The sequence below is a fragment of the Poecilia latipinna genome, unplaced genomic scaffold, assembly GCF_001443285.1.
Source record: "Poecilia latipinna isolate Pla-1442-1.1 unplaced genomic scaffold, P_latipinna-1.0 Scaffold809, whole genome shotgun sequence".
Classification (NCBI taxonomy): domain Eukaryota; kingdom Metazoa; phylum Chordata; class Actinopteri; order Cyprinodontiformes; family Poeciliidae; genus Poecilia; species Poecilia latipinna.
The window spans coordinates 82,419-104,297 of NW_015113425.1; the positions used below are offsets into that span (position 1 = coordinate 82,419).

The window sequence follows — 21,879 nt, forward strand, 5'->3', positions numbered from 1 at the left end:
GCAACAATACTACCAACTTCTGCCCGTTAAAAGTATTATTATTTTTATTATTAATACAAGTCATAGTAATATTAAGAAAAACAAATAAAATCAAAAATATGCAGCAGTATGAGATATAAAGATATACTTGAAGTCTTGATTTTCTTCACACTTGCAAACAGTTGTGTTATAAATCTTGGAACTGTGTTGTTGTTTATTTGCATAGTAGAACATAAATAAATAGTTTGTTTTGACTGATAATACAGCCATTGAGACATGTACTAGTGATGCTTGTTCTAGAACTAAAATGATTGCATGATAATTCATAACGAGAGATAAATAAGAATGAGATCAATGATACACAAATTAAGTATAAAGCACATTTATAAATAAGTAACATTTTGAAATAAATCATCTGTTAAAGTTCTGTGGAGAATTCATCCTCATGTGATCCTGGTTCTGATGGAGAGGATCGTGTTGGCATTGCAACATCGTCCCTCCTGCAGCGTGTCTAGATCCGTATTATGAAACATCTTTGAGCAGTTTTACATCCGTAAACATCATTTGCACCACGTTAGTCAAATGCATATTAGCTACAGGGTGCTACAGTGCTACAAGGTGCTACAGTAATGGGAGAAAAAAAAAATCTCAGTTTCCTCCTGTAATGAAGCCCATTTGTGTGATCCTGCTGCCACTGCAGCGGTCTGTGAAGGTGTTTGTGTGGAGTGTGACAGCAGAAAGCAATTGATCAGGACAGGTTCATTGATCTGCGGTTCAGTAGATGAATAGATCTGGAGATCAAACAGACACACACATATTTAATAGCATGTTGAGTCACACTGTGCTACACCTGAACACAGCGCAGGTTCCTATATGAATGCAGCGCGGAACACTGATAACCGATCAATGCCATTTGGCCTTGCAGATATAATGCTGTTTTTGGGTTCATTCCACAGTCAGTTATTTGCCACCGGCTAGGTGAGAGTGTGTATGTTTGCGTGTGTCTGCGTGTGTGTTTGAGAGAGCAGAGCCAGTGACAAATGAGGGTAAATAACAGAGAGGGGTGCAGTGTGCCGAACTCATGACCCAGAGTGATAAACAGAGAATCAGAGTTGGCCAGGCAGGTGGGATGGAGAAGGTGTGGTGAACACGCGAGTGTTTAGTGTGCCACGCGGCTCTGATTGGCTAACGCGACTCTAATGGACAGCTAACCCTCCCCTCTCGCACCCTCCCCCCCCGGCATCTTGCCGAAAGTCCGTGTACGTAAGTGTGCGCGCGCGCGCGAGGCAGCCGGCAGACCGAAGCTAGCCGAGGAGGCAGGTTCTAACTCCCAACTCCAATGAGCTCGCAGCCAGACACACACTCTCACTCTCAGACACACACTAAACACTCTGCTCGGCGCTCTCTCTTCAACCCTGGGACACGGAGGAGCAGCAGAAAGAAGACGGAGCGGAGGAGAGAGGGGGAGAAAGGCAAGAGGGAGACTGGCGGAGTGTGAGGGAGATCAACCATGGCTTCAGATCCGGGGCTGGCTGTGATACTGCTGTGGACTATATCACTCAGGGCTGTGGGCGCCGCAGGAACCAGCAGCAATGAGGGTAAGACTGGCACTCTGTACTCTTCTGAATTAAAGCTAAATCATCCTCTAAAGTGGTTTCGTAACTCTGAAGGCAGAAGTTTGCCCAGAACAACTTTAAACATATCTGTGTATGTTTGAACTAATCCAGAAATTGCTCATTTGGTGATTGCGCGCGCGAGCGACGGTCACAGCCGCATGTGTTTGGCGTTAGTGACGTGAGCGTGTCTTCTTCTGTGAGTTCTCCGAGGACATCCTCTTCATGTGTATCCCCAGTGTTTTCATTTTATATCCAGTAACCTTTTTTGTGTACTTTCACTTCCCCCTGCCCCGCATCTTTCCACCTGGAGACGAAAATCTGTTTTTGTCTCTTGTTCAGCTGATGTCCCACACCGCCCAAAGTCCCCTGATACATTTCATTATTCCATTCAGTTTAGGTTCAAGAGTCGGAGTAAAAAAAAAAACCGTCCAATTTCAGCACCACTGCAAGAACGAAAGAAAGAGTTTAGTACACAGTTGAAACGTGATGTCAAAAGTATAAGGTTCTTAAAAAAGTGTGGAATATATGGAATTTATTTTAACTGTCTTCCATGTCTGTATAAGAAAATTGAGGATGGTAAATGTTTGACTTTCCAGATTTCTTAAAATGTTAAGAAAAATATTTATATTTAGACATTTTTTATCCAACCCATTTTCCAGAAATGAATTTGCATTCATTCAAAATTAAAAATGGAACCTTATTCCTCTACTTTTTTTTTATTGGACAATAATTCTTAGTTTTGATGCCAAACAAGTATTGGCACTAATTTTTGGGAATTTTACGAATTAAATAATGGTGTAATCGGGCAAAAGCTGTGATCTATTTTACTATTACTTTACAAGATTAAGCCTAGTCCAAAGAGTTCATCTTTTGCATCGATATTAATTAGACGTGAAAAGGCAATTTACCAAACCACTGAATTGTAAATTAGTTTTGGTATTGAATTATTTCAAATGTAGGGAAATCAGAAGACCTAAACTAGGTTGGCGTTTTTTCACCCAAATGTTCAGGTTTCTATTATGCCTATTGGAGAAATCTAAAATAAACCTGGAAAAGTGTGGAACTTTGTAAATAAATACTTACAAGAACTTGGGGCGAAGGCTGCTTCTTCTCCGGTTTACAAAAGTCACAGTGGAGAGAGCCAGGCCCACTTCAGGTCATATCTGCAAAATCACATTAGATTATATCTCTATGAAATTTTATACCCTCTTTTCCTTCACTGCTCTTGTTTGAACAATGACCATTTGAATATCTGACCGCGGATACGTTCCCTTTCCTGCTTGAAGTCGGCAACTTTGAAAGATGATTCTCTTTGTAAACAAACTCATAATGTGTCTGAAGACAAGGACTCATTTTCATTGTCCTTATTATCTCCACAGGTCTGAAATCAGTGGTTAGTTTAATTGAAGCCATTGTATTGCCACAAACTGTGAGTTAGGAGTAGACTGGACGAAGATGCTTCCGTGTTAAAGCTTTTATTGTTGTCCGATGGCAAACTATGAAAAGAAGGGCAGAAAAATGTGGAAGCAAAGCCATGAAAATTACCTTCACTAAATATCATCTTTCAAGGTTGGACTTTGACATTAAACAGAACTTTTTGTGACTGTAAAAAATTATGTTTAGGGAAAGTGTTCAGGCATACAATGAAATTCAAAATCAAAATAAGTTATTTTAGCTTCTGCTCTAAGCACTTTTTGTCTAATATTTAAACTTAAAGTGGAGCAGTGGTTTATCTTAAATCCACACAATTAGAAATTAATTTGATTTCAACATTATACAAAATAACTGAGGCAAGTAAAAGAAAAGAACACTTCTGCTTTAGTTATGTTTAAAACAAGGAAAAAAAAAAAAAACTATTCAAGTCTCATTTGGACCAAAATCTACATCATAGATTTTGAAAGAGAGTAAGTTGTTTTCCTATGAAATTTATAAAAATAAGTTAAGGAAATAAATTCTTGCTTTTCTTCTGCTTAAAACCAAACTTTAACTGAGCTGCAAATATTTAATTTCCACTGAATGGAGGAGTTCGTCTTTGAAAAGCTTTAAATTTAACTGGTGCAAAGGCTTCAAGCAAAACCTCGCTGCAGAACAGGCGGGCATTCAAACTCCCTCACACTGGATGAACCAGGTGTGTGTATGGAGGACCTCAGAGCAGGCGAGGGCCGCCAGCCATTTTGTTTTTCTTCTCTTTTTTAATAAAATGTATATATTTTGGGTTTGCTTCAATCTTCTGTTGTATGTAGACGTAAACAGCCAGTCGTTTTTTGACGACGAAGGCTGAATTATACTTTTGATCCTATTTGTACCAAAGCAAATCCCTGTATGTGCAGATTAATTTATATGTACAGAGATGAAGTCTGGACACAAAGAAGCAAAATATAAAAATAGAAATCAAATAATGTTTGGAAAAACTATTTTATGTCGGTTTTCTTAACAAAAAAGTCCATTGCGTGGTAGAAAGTCAAAGGTAGAATATTTATTCAGCTGGGATTGAGTTCAGAACTTTGTTAGCTTTGTTTTCTTTATTTCATTTTCATTATCTATTCACACATTTTTAATTCTATGCCACCATTAAAAATCTTCATATTTATGGAAAAGTATTCAAGACCTTGACAAGACAGAAGGCTTTGTTTATAAAGAATAAAAATGGGCTATATTTAAAAACATACAATAAGTTGAAGCCAGTAGATATGTTTTTAATGTTGTTAATTATTATTATTATTATTTTAATTTTTGAAGGTAGCAAAACTAAAAGTATGCATCACAAAAGAGCGGCAATCAATTCTAAATGTTTTAATACTTAGATGGACGACTATCCTAGCAGCCCCATACACTCTACCGTCTCAGATGTCTGGATAATACCAAGGCCGCTTGCAACAAGAAAAAAATACATCTGCGATATCTGTGAAAAGTAAACCAAGAAGTTCTGAAATAGATAGAAATTAAACAAGATTTTGAAGTGAAACAAAGGATACAGAGATGACAATTACACTTATAATTTATCTAATAGAAATAACTGGTTTGGTCACTGCAATTTTTTTGTTTTTGTTTTTTGTTGTTGTCATTGTTCGTACAACGTTTGCAATTTTACGTCTTGTGTGTCTGTTTTTAGAGTTCATGTTTGTGTCCCTATTTCATCATGAAGATACTCACTGCATTGTTTTCACAAATAGGTTTGATGTGATTCAAAAAGAACCAATGAGGAAAAAAAAAACAAATTCCCTTCTTTTTTTTTTCTTTTTTTCCCCCCAATAATGCAATTGTTGAATTCATGTGAATTTCTATTCTAATCCAGGCTTTGATTTAATATTCATCTTTATCTGAAATGACTAGTGTTTAGGGGAAATACCACATGGCTTACAGTATCGTATTAAATAAAAACTGAAACAATTTAAATAAAATACGTGAAGATAAAATGTGATCTCATAGTCTTTACGCATACGTATTTAAAAAATATATATAGTTGTTATTTTGATAAACGTATACGAGTAAAAGGAGTGTGTGCATTGACAGTATCTGACAGAAACCCAAGTTTGTGTTTTGATGATTTTCCTTCAGTCTCACATTTGAATAGCTGGAAGATCGAGGTAGAAATTCTAAATCCGTTTCGAGTGTCAGGATAAACTTTGAAGTCAATACAAGCTAAAAGACGAGGGAGCTAGCAGGCTGTTCTTGGACGATGGAAGGTTTTTAGAACAGCTCTACACAGTGATCATACTTCACACCTAACCAGGAATAAATACCTGCTAAAGTAGCTATAAGTATAAATACTCACATTATTCAAATGCATTTTACTTTTTGTGAAGTAGTATAATGTTTATTACATAACTTATTGAAGTTGCCTAGTTAATTATGTTCCTTGGTGTTTAACCGTCAGTCAAACGATGAGTCTCAGAGCTTGTTGCCTTTGTGTCTTTAAAGAACTACCAACACAAGACTTTTTCACCGCTGTTCTATCACCGATTTTATAGCACTCTGACCTGTCTATTCAGATTTTAACTGGCTCCGATTCTTCTCTCACAATTATAAATAACAATGTAGAAATTATTTGTCTAATACGGGGATAAATTGAAGATCGAACTATCATGAAATTGAGCCAAGAAATCTTTATCGTAAAACAACACGCGTTTCCAAAAAATATTTCTCCCTCTACATTACAGAAAATCTGCAAATTCACTTAAATCCTGCTTGAGACAGAGGTGTCCTTATATAACACAACTAAAACAGGACAAAGCTCTCAAACTGGTTTTATGTCCACATTTAAAAACGGAGTAGTAAACCATATCACAAGTTGTTTGATTTATGTTTTGTTTTTTTTCAAGTTCAGCTTTATGTTAATAGCAGCTGTGATTAACTCAATACTGGAGAAGGGGTCAGAGGAAGCTCTGATTTGCCATGAGATGTGTTTGATTGTTAAACTGTTTATTTATTGTAACTATATGGTAGTATTTCTATGATTTATCATTGATTATTTATCAGGCATCTTCTCCCTTATGTGTGTTTGTGAGAGAGAAAGAGATGGAAAGAGGTGTTACACAGCTCTACAGTGAAACATAGTTTCACATTAATGTGGCTAGCGTTACTAAGGGTGTGTTTCCCATTGAAACACTTTTATCTTATACGAGCTACCCAATCGGCTGCACCGTAGTCATAACTGAACTTCTGAAAAGGATGAAAAGGAGAAACTGCTGTTTTAGGTTTGAATACTGAGTCTAACTCCCTTTTGTGCCTGGCTGAATAAACGGCTGTCATGCCCGTTGTCCTGCACACCTTTAACTTTAATCCACGCTAGTGTTAAATAATCTTATCTCTATAACATCTTCAACTCTGAAGAATGTTGTGTTTGCAGTATAAAATCAGCTAAATTGAGATCTTCCTACGTTTCTCTGGTAACATGTGGAAATCTTGTTCTTTAAAATATGTTGTGAAATGTTTGTTGATAAATTCTGAATTTCTAGATGACATTGTCCAGCAACAGGTGAGGGAGGGGAAATTCTACTGTAAGCATCGTATGACCAATTAGAAAACATCTCACTGGATGCATTTCCACATACCATAAAATTGCTCTTATTGAAATTACAAAAACAAATCTCCTTAATGGAAACCCTCCTGGCAACATAGCAATTTGGAAAAAAAAACCTCAAGTTTAAAAAAAAAAAAAAAGGTTTTGCACTAGGTTGAGGTGGTTTTTCAACAGTATTGAAGTTTGTGTACACATGGCAGCTTATTTGTTCACTCCGGCCTCCTTGGACAATGTGCAGCTGGTGCCACCAGAGCTCTCACAGCATCGCACATTTCATCAAAAGCTAGGTTTTTCATTTTAAAGTGTTGAATTCATAGCTCTTCTGTAAAATTGTCAAGTACAATTTCCCCCAAAACGGCGCATTCATAGCCGCTCGCAAGTATAAGGAGTTTGCTGCTCCAATGACTGAATAAGATGCAGACGTCTTTTCTGGTAGATGATGAGTGCTAACGCCATGGCTGAAATATGAGTGTCTTATGTAAGTATTTACATCCATCGCTGCCATGATTTTTATTGTCCTATTGCGTTTGACATTAAAAGAATATGGGAATAGTTTTGTGCACATTTGTCTCTCAAAACATGAGCTCAGACTCAAATGTGGTATTTAAAAAAAACAAAACAAAAAAAACAGGCCATCACTCCCTGAATAGATCAGATTGTCAAAATAAAAGAGACTGATATTTGAATCTGTGTTTGGTCAGGTGATGTGAGCCAAATGTACTTTATATTAGACATCTGGTGTGAGCGCATACAGAATCACCTACCAGGATTTTCTCCACACAGCCTCTTCTTTCTGCGAGCGCTGTCCCTGAGTTCTCTCACTGCCACGTGCAGCAGGAGGATAGCGAGCTTTCCTTCAGGTTGTCGTTCGTTCTGAGAAAGATGAAAAGACCCACGCAGAGAACAGGACTCACTGCTAATGAGCAAACCGTAGGTGGATGATTATTAACACATACCTCTGCTGCAGGATGACCAACTGGGGAAATAGGGACCCAGAGGCAGGAACAGTGTGTGGCAATTTCTTTTTTTTATCTGCTTTATTTTAAGATTTGAGGATGAAATATAGAAGTAACTGAAACAAAAACACCGAGGTTGAAAGCAATTACACTGCTGGGAGAATAGTTTTTTTTTCTTCTCCTTCAGCAAGAAAATGTAAAGACAAATTTGTCCGCTGGAAAAAAATGTGTTTGATTTAGATTGCTGCTGCCGTGGACGTACACACAGCTGTTCATTTTACTCAACTATTCTAGTCAGCAGGAGACCAGGCTCGTGTTTAGCAGCATTGTGCGAAAAGAAACTATGTCTCGGTTAATAGCTCAGAGAGAAAACCTCATCTCCATACATTAGAGAGAGAAAAAGCCTCTCGGCTATTACGCTAAGTAGTGAAGCTGCTTAAGCCACATAGCTCAAGGACACTTCAGCAGCCTCTCTGACAGGATACGTTTCAGCCCCAAAGCCTTTCATGCTTCAAATTTTAACACAGATTACTGGTATTAGCATGTAGCTTTTCACACATAAAAAAACTTTATCTGAATGTAGATTACCTGAATATTTACTTTTTACTTTTTCCTTCCTGTGTTTTAATGTAGTCCTGCAATGTGTACAATAAATTGGAGCCTTATTGAAAAGTTTATGTATTTCAGTAACTCCATCATTAAGGGAAATTCGTTACATAGCTTAGCTACACATAGCTTTTTTCAAGCCTTTATTTCTGCTATTTTTTATGATTTTCTGCTTCCAGCAAATTAAATCATGACATTTATGGTTATATTATTATGACCAATAAAAAAACATTTGAACTTGGTAAAAAGTATGTTTGATACCTGGTCAAAAGTCATTTTGAAAATGTACTTTTAATTTGATAAATTAGGCTATTTTCTATTTTTCTTAACTATGACTGTTAACAGAATGGCAATTGGAGACAATATTCAGCTCGATAAACACAATTACTTAAAAATTACTGAATTCAGAGAGTGCATATTCCGTATATAGCTACAGTCTTCTGTTATATAAATAAAAATACATTTTGAATTTATCGACTGTTTTAGGAAGTGCTGACCTAAAATGCACTTTCCCTTTGGGATCAGTGAAATTTTTTAAATTGATTCAAGTAGAATTTAATTCTTGATTTTTAGCTGAAGTTATTCATACCGGTGATGGTTTTAGGTTTAAATTTATTTTAAATGAATTATTTTGTTTATGATTAAACTAGGCATTTCTCAAATGATGAAATAATGAACCCCCCGTCCCCAGCGCAAACAAAAGAAAACACACAAAATAAATCCTGATAAGCTTTTTATTCATTTAAAATAAAATTATAAAAAAAATTGGTTTGGTAATGAGGTCCAAATATAAATTTATGTTTATGAGCCCAGATGTTAATTATTTTATATCAACAATACCTACTCATTCAGATGGGTTGTTTTGGGGTTATTAGGTAAAATAAATCACTCCTACATGTTAGCCTTTGTGGAGTGATTCACTATTCACTCTAATGACCAAATATACAATAAGCAGTTTTACACTAACATAAATAATTTTCTTAATTTGAATACAATTTAAAACAAACCAAAATTCCTTTTTAAAATCTTAATTAAATGTCTTCAAAACACAAACCACGTGCTTCGACTCTATCTCTGATTGAGTTTCCTACATATTAGATTTGCATATTCAATAATAAAAGTCAATCGCAGCAGCTTTTTATATTACCCAGGATAATGATTTTTTTTTCTATAACTGTCTATATTTTATAATTACAACAACTCAGTTTCCAAACATGGACCCAGACTTGCTCACACAGTCACAGTTAAGTAGCGTTCAGGAGATCCTCCTCTCCTCTTCCCCAGAGCGGTCCAAAGTCCAAAATATCCCACTCAAAGCTCACTCAGCAGTTCTGCTTGCTTACAAGCATTCAAAGTCCAGTCTCCAGTCGCCATGCTGAGGTTTTCTGACTGTGGGGTTTTGGAACATTCTTAACAATCGTGGAGTTGGTGTTGCTATGTTAGCACACCCACAGTGTCTCATAAAAACTGCGACCAAGTCCTCTGACCTGTTTGTCTCGTTCTTCTCACTACAACAGTCTTGTCCTTCTTCTGTCCTCCCCTGGTATCCGTTTGCCCCTTGTTCTCCTAAACTGCTTTAAACAGCATTAGGATTGTGCTATATGTTCTGTTTTTAATACCATTTTTCTCAATTTAAAGATACACCATAAAATATTACTTTATCACGTTTACATAAAGTATATCACTTTTTTCGTGAGCATATTTTATTGTCTGCTAAATGCCTGGCCTGACATAAACCAGTTTGTTGTTCTACACTTTTCCTCCTATAGAAGATCTGGGCTCTCAGCTTTTGACCAGTGATTGATTCCTGGAGGTGAAGGACTCTGTTGAAGTTTTACATTTTACATCACTAACGATTATCTGTGATGTATGTAATGCGCCTGTTTGTTTCTATGAACCTTACAGAAAATATTCTGTGCTGTAAACAACCATCCTCCACAGTGCCGATTCAAATGAAGCGGCTGTTAATGCTCATGTCTGGAAGCGTGACCATCACGGACTGAACGGCTTCCTTCACTTCCTCCTCTGTCATTGCTACAACTACAAGCAGACTACAACTCTAAAACAGTGCAGAAAAACAACATTCACAAATTCTCCTGTTCGCTGATTGGCTCGGTAGAAATTTTACTGTAGCAATCCGAGACAAGAGAAAGCCAAGCCTGCCTATGAAGTGAGATTAGAATAGAGCGGAATTACATTGGTAGACACTGGCCAGGTGACTAGATGCCAGAATAATGACAAACTAAAACCTAAAACCGTCTCAATGCTGGTTCTTTAGTCTATTTTAAACAAATTGGAATCGTCCTATTTGTGTTTGAAATGGTACACCTTTTCTTCACTCAGCCCCATGCATATCACTCAGACTCATGGCAACGCCCACCTGGTGATGAGTCAGGATTGGAATAGCAAGCACGGAACAGAAAGAAGGAAGAGGAATGTTAGCATTCATTGATTGCTCAGGGCATAGCAGGACTTGAGCTGAGCTGTAAAAGCACTGACACCATGAAAGTCTTCAATGACATAAAAAATGTCACTTGCTGTTTTTATTGTTATATATATATATAGGGGTCTGGAAAAAAATGAGAATGGGCCAACATTATAGCAAAGTGTTGTGAAAATCTTATGGAAGGTGCTCAAACTTTTTGACTTGTCGACGGTTCCCAGCCTTCAGACCTTGGCTTTCCTTTTTACTGATGCCGACTTATTGTCTGACTGCCGTCACTAAAGACTAGTAATTCCACAAAACACCTTAACACCGTGGTGTTTAAAAGGCATTTCTACTGAAATTTAAAGGAACTATGCATAAACTAGTTGGTTATTTCTGAATTATTTTATATAATATTTTGGGCATCTAGGAAATAGAGAATTAGAAATATATAAATAATGTTGGTAATCCTAACTGCTTTAGAAAGGGAATGCTGTTAATGTAAATAACTGGTATAAATTCTATGTATAATCTGAGCTCAATATACATTAATCACTAATCATGTCTTTTATTACCTCTTCACAGACTTTTTCTGAGCTAAAGTCTTTTCACTTCATCATTTTCGGTTGAATTACTTTTATGAGCTAACTATTGCAAACTGTTCTTTCTGGTTCCTGAATTTACAACATGGTTCTTCTCCGTTCATTCAGACTGTCAGTCGAGGCTCTGTAAAGCGAACTCCTCTCCTCCTCAGGAGAGAGTCTTTATTTTTAGTGAGGTTGGAACGCAAACTTTTCCCTTTTTTCCTGTCCTGGCTGGTTTTTCTTTACACAGGTTACTGATGTTTGACCCTCCAAGAGTTTTCCTCCTGCAGGCACCGGTGTCTATGAAGACATCAACCTTGTTAGCCAGCTGTCAACAGAAATGTTGGAGTCACCAGATCGATATGTCCTCAGAGCGGTAAAAGGCCACGCGTCCCGAGGTGGAGGCCTCTCCTGTGTGCCGTCCAGACCTTTATCAGATCCTTATGCTGGGCTGGCCACAGATCAGCGGCGGTGAGCTGACTCTGCTGTACTCTGTGATCGCAGTCGTGCTGCTGGTAAATACACGTTTCTACACTTTGCTAGCATGCGGGGTGTGCGGTCTCTCCTTGGGATAGCCGAGGGTAGAGCTGAAATGTGAGAAATGATTGTATTCAAGGCTTGGCAGCCCGGTAATGGGCTGGTGTTGTGGTTGTGTTGGCACGTCCTTCCTGGGAGAAAATCCTTGTGATGTTCCCTTCAGCGGAGTGACGGAGAGGTGTTTCTGCAGGGATGGCCTCCACTCAGGTGCAGGCTGACAAGACGAAAAGCAGATGAGTTTAAAACAAAGGAGCTGCTTTGTGATGGAGGCTGACGGAGAGAAGCGCTCCGCTCGCACGCAGAGTGCACACAGTGAGATCAAGAGAGGGAAAGAGGGGGTGGCAGCTGTCTAAAACACACCTTCTCCAAGTTCCACCAGCTGGTGTCTTTAGAAACATTCGGAGGAAGCACCGAGCTGATATTTGCTGATAAAATGCTCTCAATTCCTTTTAATCCTTCAAAGGACTTAAATGTTCATTAAGTTTAATGGAAGTCCAATGAAAGTCTATTATTTTCTGATAACCACAGGGAAACCTGCCAGCCGGTTCCCAGTGCTGCGTTCCAGCTAGTAAGGTCAAACTGCAGGTTTGTGCTGCCACTCTGTGAATAATCAGAGCTGCTTTACTTACAAAATGTGGAGAATTTATAGGAATTCAAACACTTGAACATATGTGACAAATGATAAGTAATGTACTACTGTACTGATTTTGGACAATACATTTCATCAAATTTATCACAACTTTTTTTTCTAAGGATATTAAAATGGCCAAGTCAATGACTTGAGAAGCTGGTGAGTGTGAATATAAGAATGTGTTAAAGGATGTGCTTAATAACACAACTGCCATAGTTTAAAATACTTTGAAACAGCCGTCAGCACACAAGCCGTAACGTCTCCTCCATTTTTAATGATCTGTTTGCTTTATTTCTATGCTGGATCTGTGAGGTGAACCCCACTAAACTGCTGGAGGACTGTAGGCTATACAAAATAAAAGATCAATTCAGAATGTAACACTTTTTTTCAAACATGTATTATTTACGCAGTTAAAGTGGTCGACTTTTTCTTGGGGATTATTTAGAAGGTAAATGATCAGATTTAAAAAATGCTTTGACACATGTTTTGAAAAAGACTTTGGGTTCCTTCATTTTTTTTTATTTTTTTTGTTTTGTGAATTTTATTTTTCCCTGCTTTGAGGTTTTGATGCATATTTGGCCAATTGATTTAGGGTGTATTTAAATTGTTTAAATAGTGACAGTAATTTATTATTTTAAAAAAGGAACAATCTGTCACTTTGACTCCATTTTAAATACATTGTGAATAAATAGATTTTTTTTAAATTAGCTTGCGTTATAGTCTCTTTTTGAATTTTCGACAAGAACATGATAGAAAACTAAAAATCTATCAGAATGAACGTTGCAGATAATTTTTGATATTCCACTCCTACTTTTAATTTTTAGCAAATTTGTTTTTATTTGAGTTAGCGTAATGAAGCTCTTCATTTCAAGATAAGATTTTGCAACAACTCAAAGCAGACCTCATCCAGTTCTATCTTCTGTTTCAGCTTTCGCGTCTAAACCAGGAGTTTACAGCCTTTAAAGTCCAAACAACCGTTTTTTTCCCTCACTCCAGCTAAGTAAAACTCTTTCAGGGTCATAAATGTTACATTAATTTTTGAAAAAAGACATGTTTTGATTTGTATTCTACTATAGATTTTCTAAATGTGACATGTTGTAAGAACCAATTTGACCAATCTAAGGTTTTAATATGTTCTCCCATGGGATGTTGATATTTGTGAAAAATTTATGTAAAAAAAATAAACCGCATATTTCCAACCAGTCTCCTTCACCAACTGGGCTAAGAAAGTATCACTGGTACTTTATAGTGTTGAAACGCTGAAAAGTCCAACATTTTACAAACTTTAAAAGAACTATGACTAGAAAGTCTACATTCTGATAAATAGGAATTTTGCTTTTTCCCTCTTACAAAAAAAAAACAAAAACTAAGACAGAAAGGAAATATGTAAATGATTTTTAGAAACTAAAGTCTTGTCTAAATTGTGAATTCGTAGAAAAATTCTCCTGCCAGTTTATCCAGACATCTCTTCAGGAATATGTACACACAGACATAAGAGATCCTAGTTTAGAAAATGATACTTTATGTAAAGTTATCTTAAAAAAAAAAAAAAAACAGACAGAGAAAAGAGATTGAATCCTGTGCAGTTTTAACAGAAGGTTTTCAATGTCTTTCATCAGCCCCTTGTCTGTGATTCACCTACTGGAATTCATAAAAATACAAACATACATGTCAAATACAAAAAGATCTCGAGGTTGAACACTTTAAAAAATATATTTCAATGTGGACTAGACAAGCTTGACAGAAGGAAAATGACAGGAATTCTCCCAACAGTGTTTCACTGTTCTCTGCATCAGCTGCCTCATGCTCATACAATCCCTCTTTTAATTCACAAATCTATTCCTTGTCTCACTATGATAGCAGATTAACAAAACGGGCCATGTATCCCTGTGAGGTTGTAAACAGAGTGTGTCTTTTAAGTTTTTATGCCAATTGTTCAATTATTACAACAATGTGTCACATTCTGACTAAATATTCTGGTGAGGAACAAAAACCTAATTTACAGTAGCATTACATCAGATTGAGTGTTAGAAATGAAGAAACTGACATATACCAACACATGGGGAGAAATCTTTTTATTGCTCAAAGCAAAATCTCAAAAAAAAAAAAAAATCTGATCACTAAATCAGAATCAATTTGCCTTTACATATGATCTGATAGTTGTTATGGAAACTTGCCACTCTTTTCTGTAGTGGTAGTATTTATTTCATCTCCCCTTACCATCCTTCTTACTGCAGGTTGTGGCAACATAAACATGGGTCCTTGTACTGCCAAGCAGCCAGTGGCCAAAGGAAATGCATATCTATGTTGCATAATATTTAAACCCTAGGGAACCAGGAAGGCAACGACTACTAATTAAAAGTTCCTTAAAACTATGGCGGTATAAAACTGTCAAGCATAAATTTAAAACATGCACATATGCAGAAGGTTGAGCGGGATGTAGTGCTTAACACTACTGTGGTGCACACAAGTACAACACGGACACCGGATTGTCTACCTATGAAAATGACTCCAATGTAATATAAGCAGTTTTGATACAGTCGGTGTCATAAGTTCAGCTCACCTAACCTCTGAATAAACCTTCCAGACCAGAAATCAATGAGCTTTGTTGGTAAAATATTGATAAAATCACACAACTGCAAGAAAATGTACTTTTTCAGTTGACTGAAGTTATTGATAATTCTGAAACTGTACCAAAGTCATTTTTAAATTGAAGTATGAACAAAACAGAATTTTTGACTTTTTTTTTTTTTTTAGGTTTTCTTATGACATTAGTGGCCTTTATTCAATTGTAACTGGACAGAAACAAGGTGAAAAACATGCAGTAAATGACCTGGGACTCGAACCAGGGACAAGTGTATGGAGGACTGTAGCCTCTGCATGTGGTGCGCCTGCTCTACCACTGAGCCATGTGATGTCCAGATGTATTTAGGTTTTGTTGCTTTTAGCATTACCAATGAACCCATCACATGTCTGGACTGTGGAAAGTAATTAGAAAACTTATTGAGAACATTTAACCTCTGTAAAGAGACCTTTCAACTGGTCATAGAAACAGACGTCACTGCCAACTTAGTTTATTTTCATAATTAGTTTTTTATGGAATCATTTGAATTTACATATAGTAAATGAAAAGCCTTCATTAATTTCATTAAAGTTAATCTAAACATTGCCTAGAATTGTTCAGCGCAGCCTTTGAAATCCTGTTATCATTTAAGAGAGCAATTAACTTTCAGAGAGAAAAAAAAAGAGCAATACATAGCTTTATAAAAAATGGCAGTACAGTCCTATTATGATGTACAGAACATATCTGATGCCCGAGGGACCTAAAACTAGAAGTCAGAAGCATCCTTTCTCTCCGTTTAGTAAACCAGACCAACTGATTGCAGTAAGACAGATGTCTATGTGAATTAGATCTTAATGTTGAGCTTTGTTTTGAAGTAAAGTGGTTTAACCTGTCACAACATTGTACCATATTAGATTGCATAAAAAATTAATTAATAATTACATTTAAAATAAGATTTAAAATATTACTGAAATTGTAACGTTTCAAATCTATTCTAACAAGGTATGTCAGATGTCTTTCACTGGCCGGGTAAAAATCTTAGCTAGCTTACAGGTTTGACTCTGAATCTTCTTCAACCACAAGTCCACAACATCATAATACGCTCCAATATGTTATTTTTTCTTTTTGTTTTAGTGAGGAAGAATTAATCAAATAGGAGGTAATGATGGATTTTTTTGATAGTCATTTGAAGAAAAATAGGCATTTCTGGTGTTTTTACACCCAATACTCCAGTAGACTCGGTTAGATTTGGGACGAAAGTTACATTTGTTACATGGTCAGCTGGTCTGGTTTACTGTCAACCAATCCAAAACCTTTGAAAAACCTGTTTACCCTCTTCACCTGTGGTAGCGCTGTTCTAAGAACCACTGACGGAAACAACATGAAAACCTCTAAAGAAGACACTGAGCACAACTTCCTTCTTCACGAAATGCAAAAACGTCAGAGTGGTGTCGGATTGTGGCGGTTGTAGGATTTCTGTTTTGTCTTTGACAAAAGACCATAATACATTTCTCCCACTAGCGCTAGACTTGTATGTTTGTTTTGGTTGTATTTACCCAGAATGCCCTGCACTGTAGTCGGTTTCCTGCTTTTGGAGGTGTCTCTTGTCTGATAGACATTCACATTCGCTCCAGAGTTGGCTTCAGCTGAACCTAGACCTAGGTTGTTAGGCGGTCCAGAGTTCACGTGTTTGATCCTCATCAGAGTTCGATTGAACATTCATGTCTCCCCAAATGAACCAGACTTTATAGGCAAACAAATTAGAGTTGGTTCAAAGCCGACTAAAAGGGGCTGGTGTGAATGCAACCTTGGTATTTGATTTAAAATTGCAGCACAAAGATGTTATGTGAGACTGTTATCTATATCTAAGCAAATATTCATAGATGACACATTTGGCCAACTTCCTCTTATGCTATCAAAGACCTTTCATTGCTCTAAAAGGCCACCTACTCTGTAATTATGAACTGATTAGTCAGAGTAAAAACAGATTTCATGGACCAGCGATCAAAAAATACTGCAAGTACCACACAAATAGAACTGCACAGAAAACACTAAAATCCAACATTGTTTTGTTTCTTTTGTCTGTGGTAGACATAAGGAATCACCAAAGAACACTCCTCTACCCCTCCACTGCACATTTTGAAGGCTTGGAGTCAGCCACATTTGTATGACCTGTATTAATTTCTGCCTAACGTGTTTCTATAGATATTGTGGTCTGTTTTCTCTCATAAGGTAGGCACTCTCTGAAGGAGGAACATTGACGTGACCATGGTGTGAGACATGCTGACTGACAGTAATTATCCCCATTCATCATTAGGCATAAGCCAGGGATGATAAGAGCTCTTTATGTAAAATGTCAGCTCGCTGAAATGATGAAAATGATTAAAGGGCGTCTGCGTGAAATAGAGACGTACATACAGCTCAAGCTGACAGCATGGGGCCCGCGGATGGAGCGCACTCTGACTGGGAAAATGAAAAAGAATGCAAGTACTTTTATTTATTAAAGTGGAGTGAGGGCAAGGCTGATATAAAAACATCAGAGGCTTCCCGAGGCTGCAAGTTGAGTGTGTATTGATAAAATTTCTACTATTTTCCCCGCTCTCTTTCGCTCTGCTTCTTTGCTCAACCCAGCTAACCTCTGGGTGAACTTTCCCAACCAGAAATCAATAAGCCCAGCCATACTTTGTTGAAATTTCGCTGCAGCCGGTTAAACCACGAGTCACGACTTTCCCTCCGTTTCAGCAGTCATTGCGAAAACATCAACCTACTTCTCAGTGGACACCAGCACACACAGATAGTACACTGTCATCTGCTTATAGACTTTCCTCTCTTTTGTATTCAACTCATCTGTCCTTCTCTGTCGCTTCTTTTCCCCTTACTTCTCCTTTTTACCTGTTCTATAAATAGCTCCGCTTGCCTCTCCTCTGCGTCTGTTGTCATCCCTTGGGAAGCAGGGCAGGCCTGGGCAGCAGTACAGTCGGCTATTCGCTCCGGTCTCCCCTGGGAACCGATGGGCCTCGCTAGCCCTGAGCATCCTCCATCCTCCATCATGCAGCAAACATGATGCCTCGCAGGCGTGCGAACACAAAGCAGGGTCTTGTGCTCCAGCCCAGGAGCACCTGCTAAAATAAGATATGAGGGATTGTGCCGGGCTGCGCTGGCCACTGTAAACCCAATCAGAGGAGTGGAGGCTCCACTGCTTGCTCTTTCTAACCTAATCTTGTGGTTTCGGAGAAGGGTAAACCGTCGAGTGTTTACAGTATATCCTGCTGTTTCTTTGTTGGGAAAGCGCTGTCTCCAGTAAATTTTGTGCTGATATTATCAAAAAAGTTGCACAGTGCACACCTCTGTGCTTAATTTCCATAACAATTTTGGACGCTCTGGCACTGATTATGATGTGTGCTCCTGTGTCTCCAGTGTATAAATAAGTTGTACCTTGCAAGACACAGCTCACCCGGACGTGATGCAGGGAAGGCTGCCAGTTGTTATATTTTTCTCTGACTGGGAGATTTTAGATGAAGAAACTACTTTTCTGATGGTGGTAATCTTGAAACACAAAGATTCAAGACTGAACCTACACTTGTGCTCTAAAGGCTCAGACATGACACAGATTGACGTTTTAGGTCTACTCGTCTCTCATGTAATCAGGAGTGAACTGAAGCTGATATGTAAGCAGACTACAGCAGCAGTTATTACTTGTGCATGTTTCCATGTGAAAGGGTGCGCTTGATTTCTTCACCACTGATCTTCATGACTGTGGGGTATCTATTCATGCTCTGTAATGATAATGTAATGATAATCTATTCATGCTCTGTAATGAGACAGAAGAGAGACGTTCTCTTCTGTCTCTAACAGAAGAGAACGTCTTCTGTTAGAACGTCTCTAACAGAATGCTGTATTAAATTACTTTGAATTGTTTTAGAAGAGAATTAAATTTATTTACATCTGATATAGTTATTTCAAAGACTTTTTAGAGAGTGTTCTACTGTGTTTAATAGAGGCTGGGTCCTTGACTCGTTAATTTTGATTAATTAATTACATGGATTTTAATGTGTTAAAAATAGATTTTTTTTTTCTTTTACATACAAAGGTTCCACCCTGAACCTTTGTATTCATGTATTTTTGTTAAACCTGTAAGTCTGATCCACAAGCAACATCGGCAAACGGCAGCAATGGATGACGAAGCCGCTTGTCTTGGCTCACTGGTTGTTAATTTTAGTTTCAAAAATCGATCTGATTGGATACTGGAAGAAGCAATTGTTGTGTTCAAGTTGTGCTAAAAGGAATTATCCAATTAGTGAAACTATTGGAGGCTAAAACAGCATCTCTGTGCTAAACATGTAGCAGCAGCACAGACATCGTAAACGCTAATGTCAGCGTCCACAGGCCACATTTCGAAAGAAGTTCCATGAATAATCAGGAGTTCCTGAAACACTGGAAAGATGGATAGGATCTAAATGACAGATTAAAAGCAATAAATATCTTTGTTGTTGAGCCTATATGTCTATTTATTCAACAATTTAGCATCAAAAAGGGTGCCTGAGTTGAAAACCATATTTATATTGTCAGCATCTTGTTTCTGAATAAATTAAGATTAATTACAGGCCCTGCAATTAATTTGATTAAAAGTGTTAATCAAGCCCCATCACTAATTTTGTCATACATTCAACATTTTCTCTAAATTATAACTATATTTCATTTTGATCATTTTATTCAAAGCAACATGTTTGCTGTTTATTCTTGTCTGGAAAAAGCTTTATATAAATCATAGTTTCTTACTTGTGGTGTGAAATTCTGCAAAGATGACGGTTCAATGTAATCAGTAGTAGAATGTAGATGGCAAACTTTACCATTTGACATAATAAACTCAATTTGACTGCATTGTTTTATCCCTAAGATTGATACAGAACACATTATTATATTTTAATCTTTCTATATAATTTTGATAAATTGACTACAGTAACAATAAAACGTATTTACCCACTTGGACGTTTTATCTGTTTTATTGCTTTTACAAATCAGTAATTATTAACAAAATGTAGCCTTTTTGACAAAAGAAAAACAAACATTCTTCTTATCAGCACTGTATATGTTTCTGTACAGAATATTTCATATTTCCACTTCTCATTGAGGGATTGCTTTGTGACGATCTCACTTAAAATCCCAATAATTACAGTAATAGAAAAAACTTTAAAGGCTTAAGGGGTGTGAAAACTTTCAACGTGCTGAATCGCAGTTCCACGCAGGTACCATACATCCGTCTGATTGTATTGTTGTTTAATTTTTCCTCATTAGTTTTATTGAAAATCCTCTAAACTGAAAGTCAGCAGAGGATTCAAACATATTGGAGTTCTTCTGCTCTGCTTGTTGTCTGCTATGGAATTGATCTGATAAAAATCAACAAATCAAAAATGCATGAGCCACGTAAAGATTTCATCAAAAAAGAATCAAGTATGTGGCAGAATCCTATTACTCTGAGGAGGATGGTACACCTAACAAATCAAGTCCTTAATCCAAGGCCCCTGTAAGCTGGAATACCAACGGAGGAGCTGCAGTGCTGCATGGCTTCAGTTCTTGACAGGGTCTGTTTATTTAGATTTTAGTTTATATGAAATCTTAAAGATTCAACCTCCTCAAATGCATACAGAAAAGTGACTTTTTAAGTAAAAAGTGTCCTAACTGCAGCATACAGTCACATTCAGTACGGCTCGTTTTTCAGGTTAAAAGGACATTGTTTTAAATTACATTTCAGCTGGTTTTAAACGGATTTTTAATGAACTCCACATTTCTGTCTCTAAGTGGTTTTTTTATTAGTCTGGTAGAATATTCTAATCTTTCATTGTGCTGTGAGCAGAAAATAATCACAACTAACAGAAATTAAGTTTTGAAAAAAAATCTGTGTGGAATTAATCTGTTTAATGTGTTCAGTAACGCAACTGAGTTCCTGAAGCAAGGGAGCTTATGAATAATACTGCCACCTTCAGAAATTAATGGCCTAAGTCATTGTTTGCCAAAAGTGTTTTTTAATTTTTTTACCCAAATGATATTTTGGCAAAAAAAACATGGTGATTTTTTTTTTTTTTTTGGCCAAAAGTAATTTTGGCACAAAGAAATGGCTTTGGCCATTACTTTAGGAAGGTGACAATATTGACATTTAATATGACTATACATATTCAAAGATTTCAGCTTTTTCATGTCTCTTAGGTTCAGAGACTCTGGAGGATATGTTGCTGTGGACATTACTAGATTGCGTGTCAGTTTCATAAGGGAACAAACAAACACTGGTTGTTGGAGAGGTGATGGAATCGCTAAATCATATTTCACATGAGAGATTTGAGTTTGATTGTTCCAGAAATAAATGTAGTCTTGTCTTTTTGTAAAATGTATTTGCTGTCACTGTTTCTGTCTTTAAGGCTGAATGGTGGCACAGCAACAAAGTCCTGGGTTCAAATCCCAGCCTGGGGTCTCTCTGTGTCTGCGTTTGTCTCTCCAGGTACTCCGGTTTCCAAAAGCAGGACTGTTAAGTACAACAGCCTCACTAAATTGCACTTTAAAAAAAAGAGATAAACCATTTCCACTCCAGCCTTCAGGGGGCGATAATGTACTTGATGTAGGTTGTCTATTTTGAAGAAAATAAAAGATCTACATCAGAATGACAGACCCCTGGTAGCAGCACTGTCTCCAGATTCATGACTGGAACGTAAAACACAACGGATGTGATTTACTCATCGAGAATTTTTAAAGTAGGCTAACTATGCTGCTTTGTACCTAGCTATGCCGCTAACACAGCTGTAGAGCCTAGCATGCAGTCTGCTTCCTGGTGCCATCTCACTGAATCATTAGGCTAAGGCCTATGGAGGTGTGATGACTCACCATATGTGGTAGAATCACTATGCTAAGCTGTGTGTGATGATGTACAGAGTGTGTGTGAATGAAACATGGGACATGATCTCAGGGTG

General features: G+C 37.3%; 1 protein-coding gene across 4 annotated transcripts in view; it reads left to right on the top strand.

Annotated features, from left to right (window-relative positions):
- Positions 1-1,213: 1,213 nt before the first annotated feature.
- epha8 (eph receptor A8) overlaps positions 1,214-21,879 on the top strand; it is a 154,964-nt gene continuing 134,298 nt past the window's right edge. For 3 of the 4 annotated variants that reach the window (XM_015047130.1, XM_015047131.1, XM_015047132.1), the window contains exon 1: positions 1,214-1,577. In XM_015047130.1, the coding sequence (XP_014902616.1) occupies positions 1,490-1,577 (88 nt within the window). In that variant the 5' untranslated portion in view covers positions 1,214-1,489. The remainder of the gene's footprint in view (positions 1,578-21,879) is intronic. The other variant, XM_015047133.1, reaches the window with a different exon arrangement.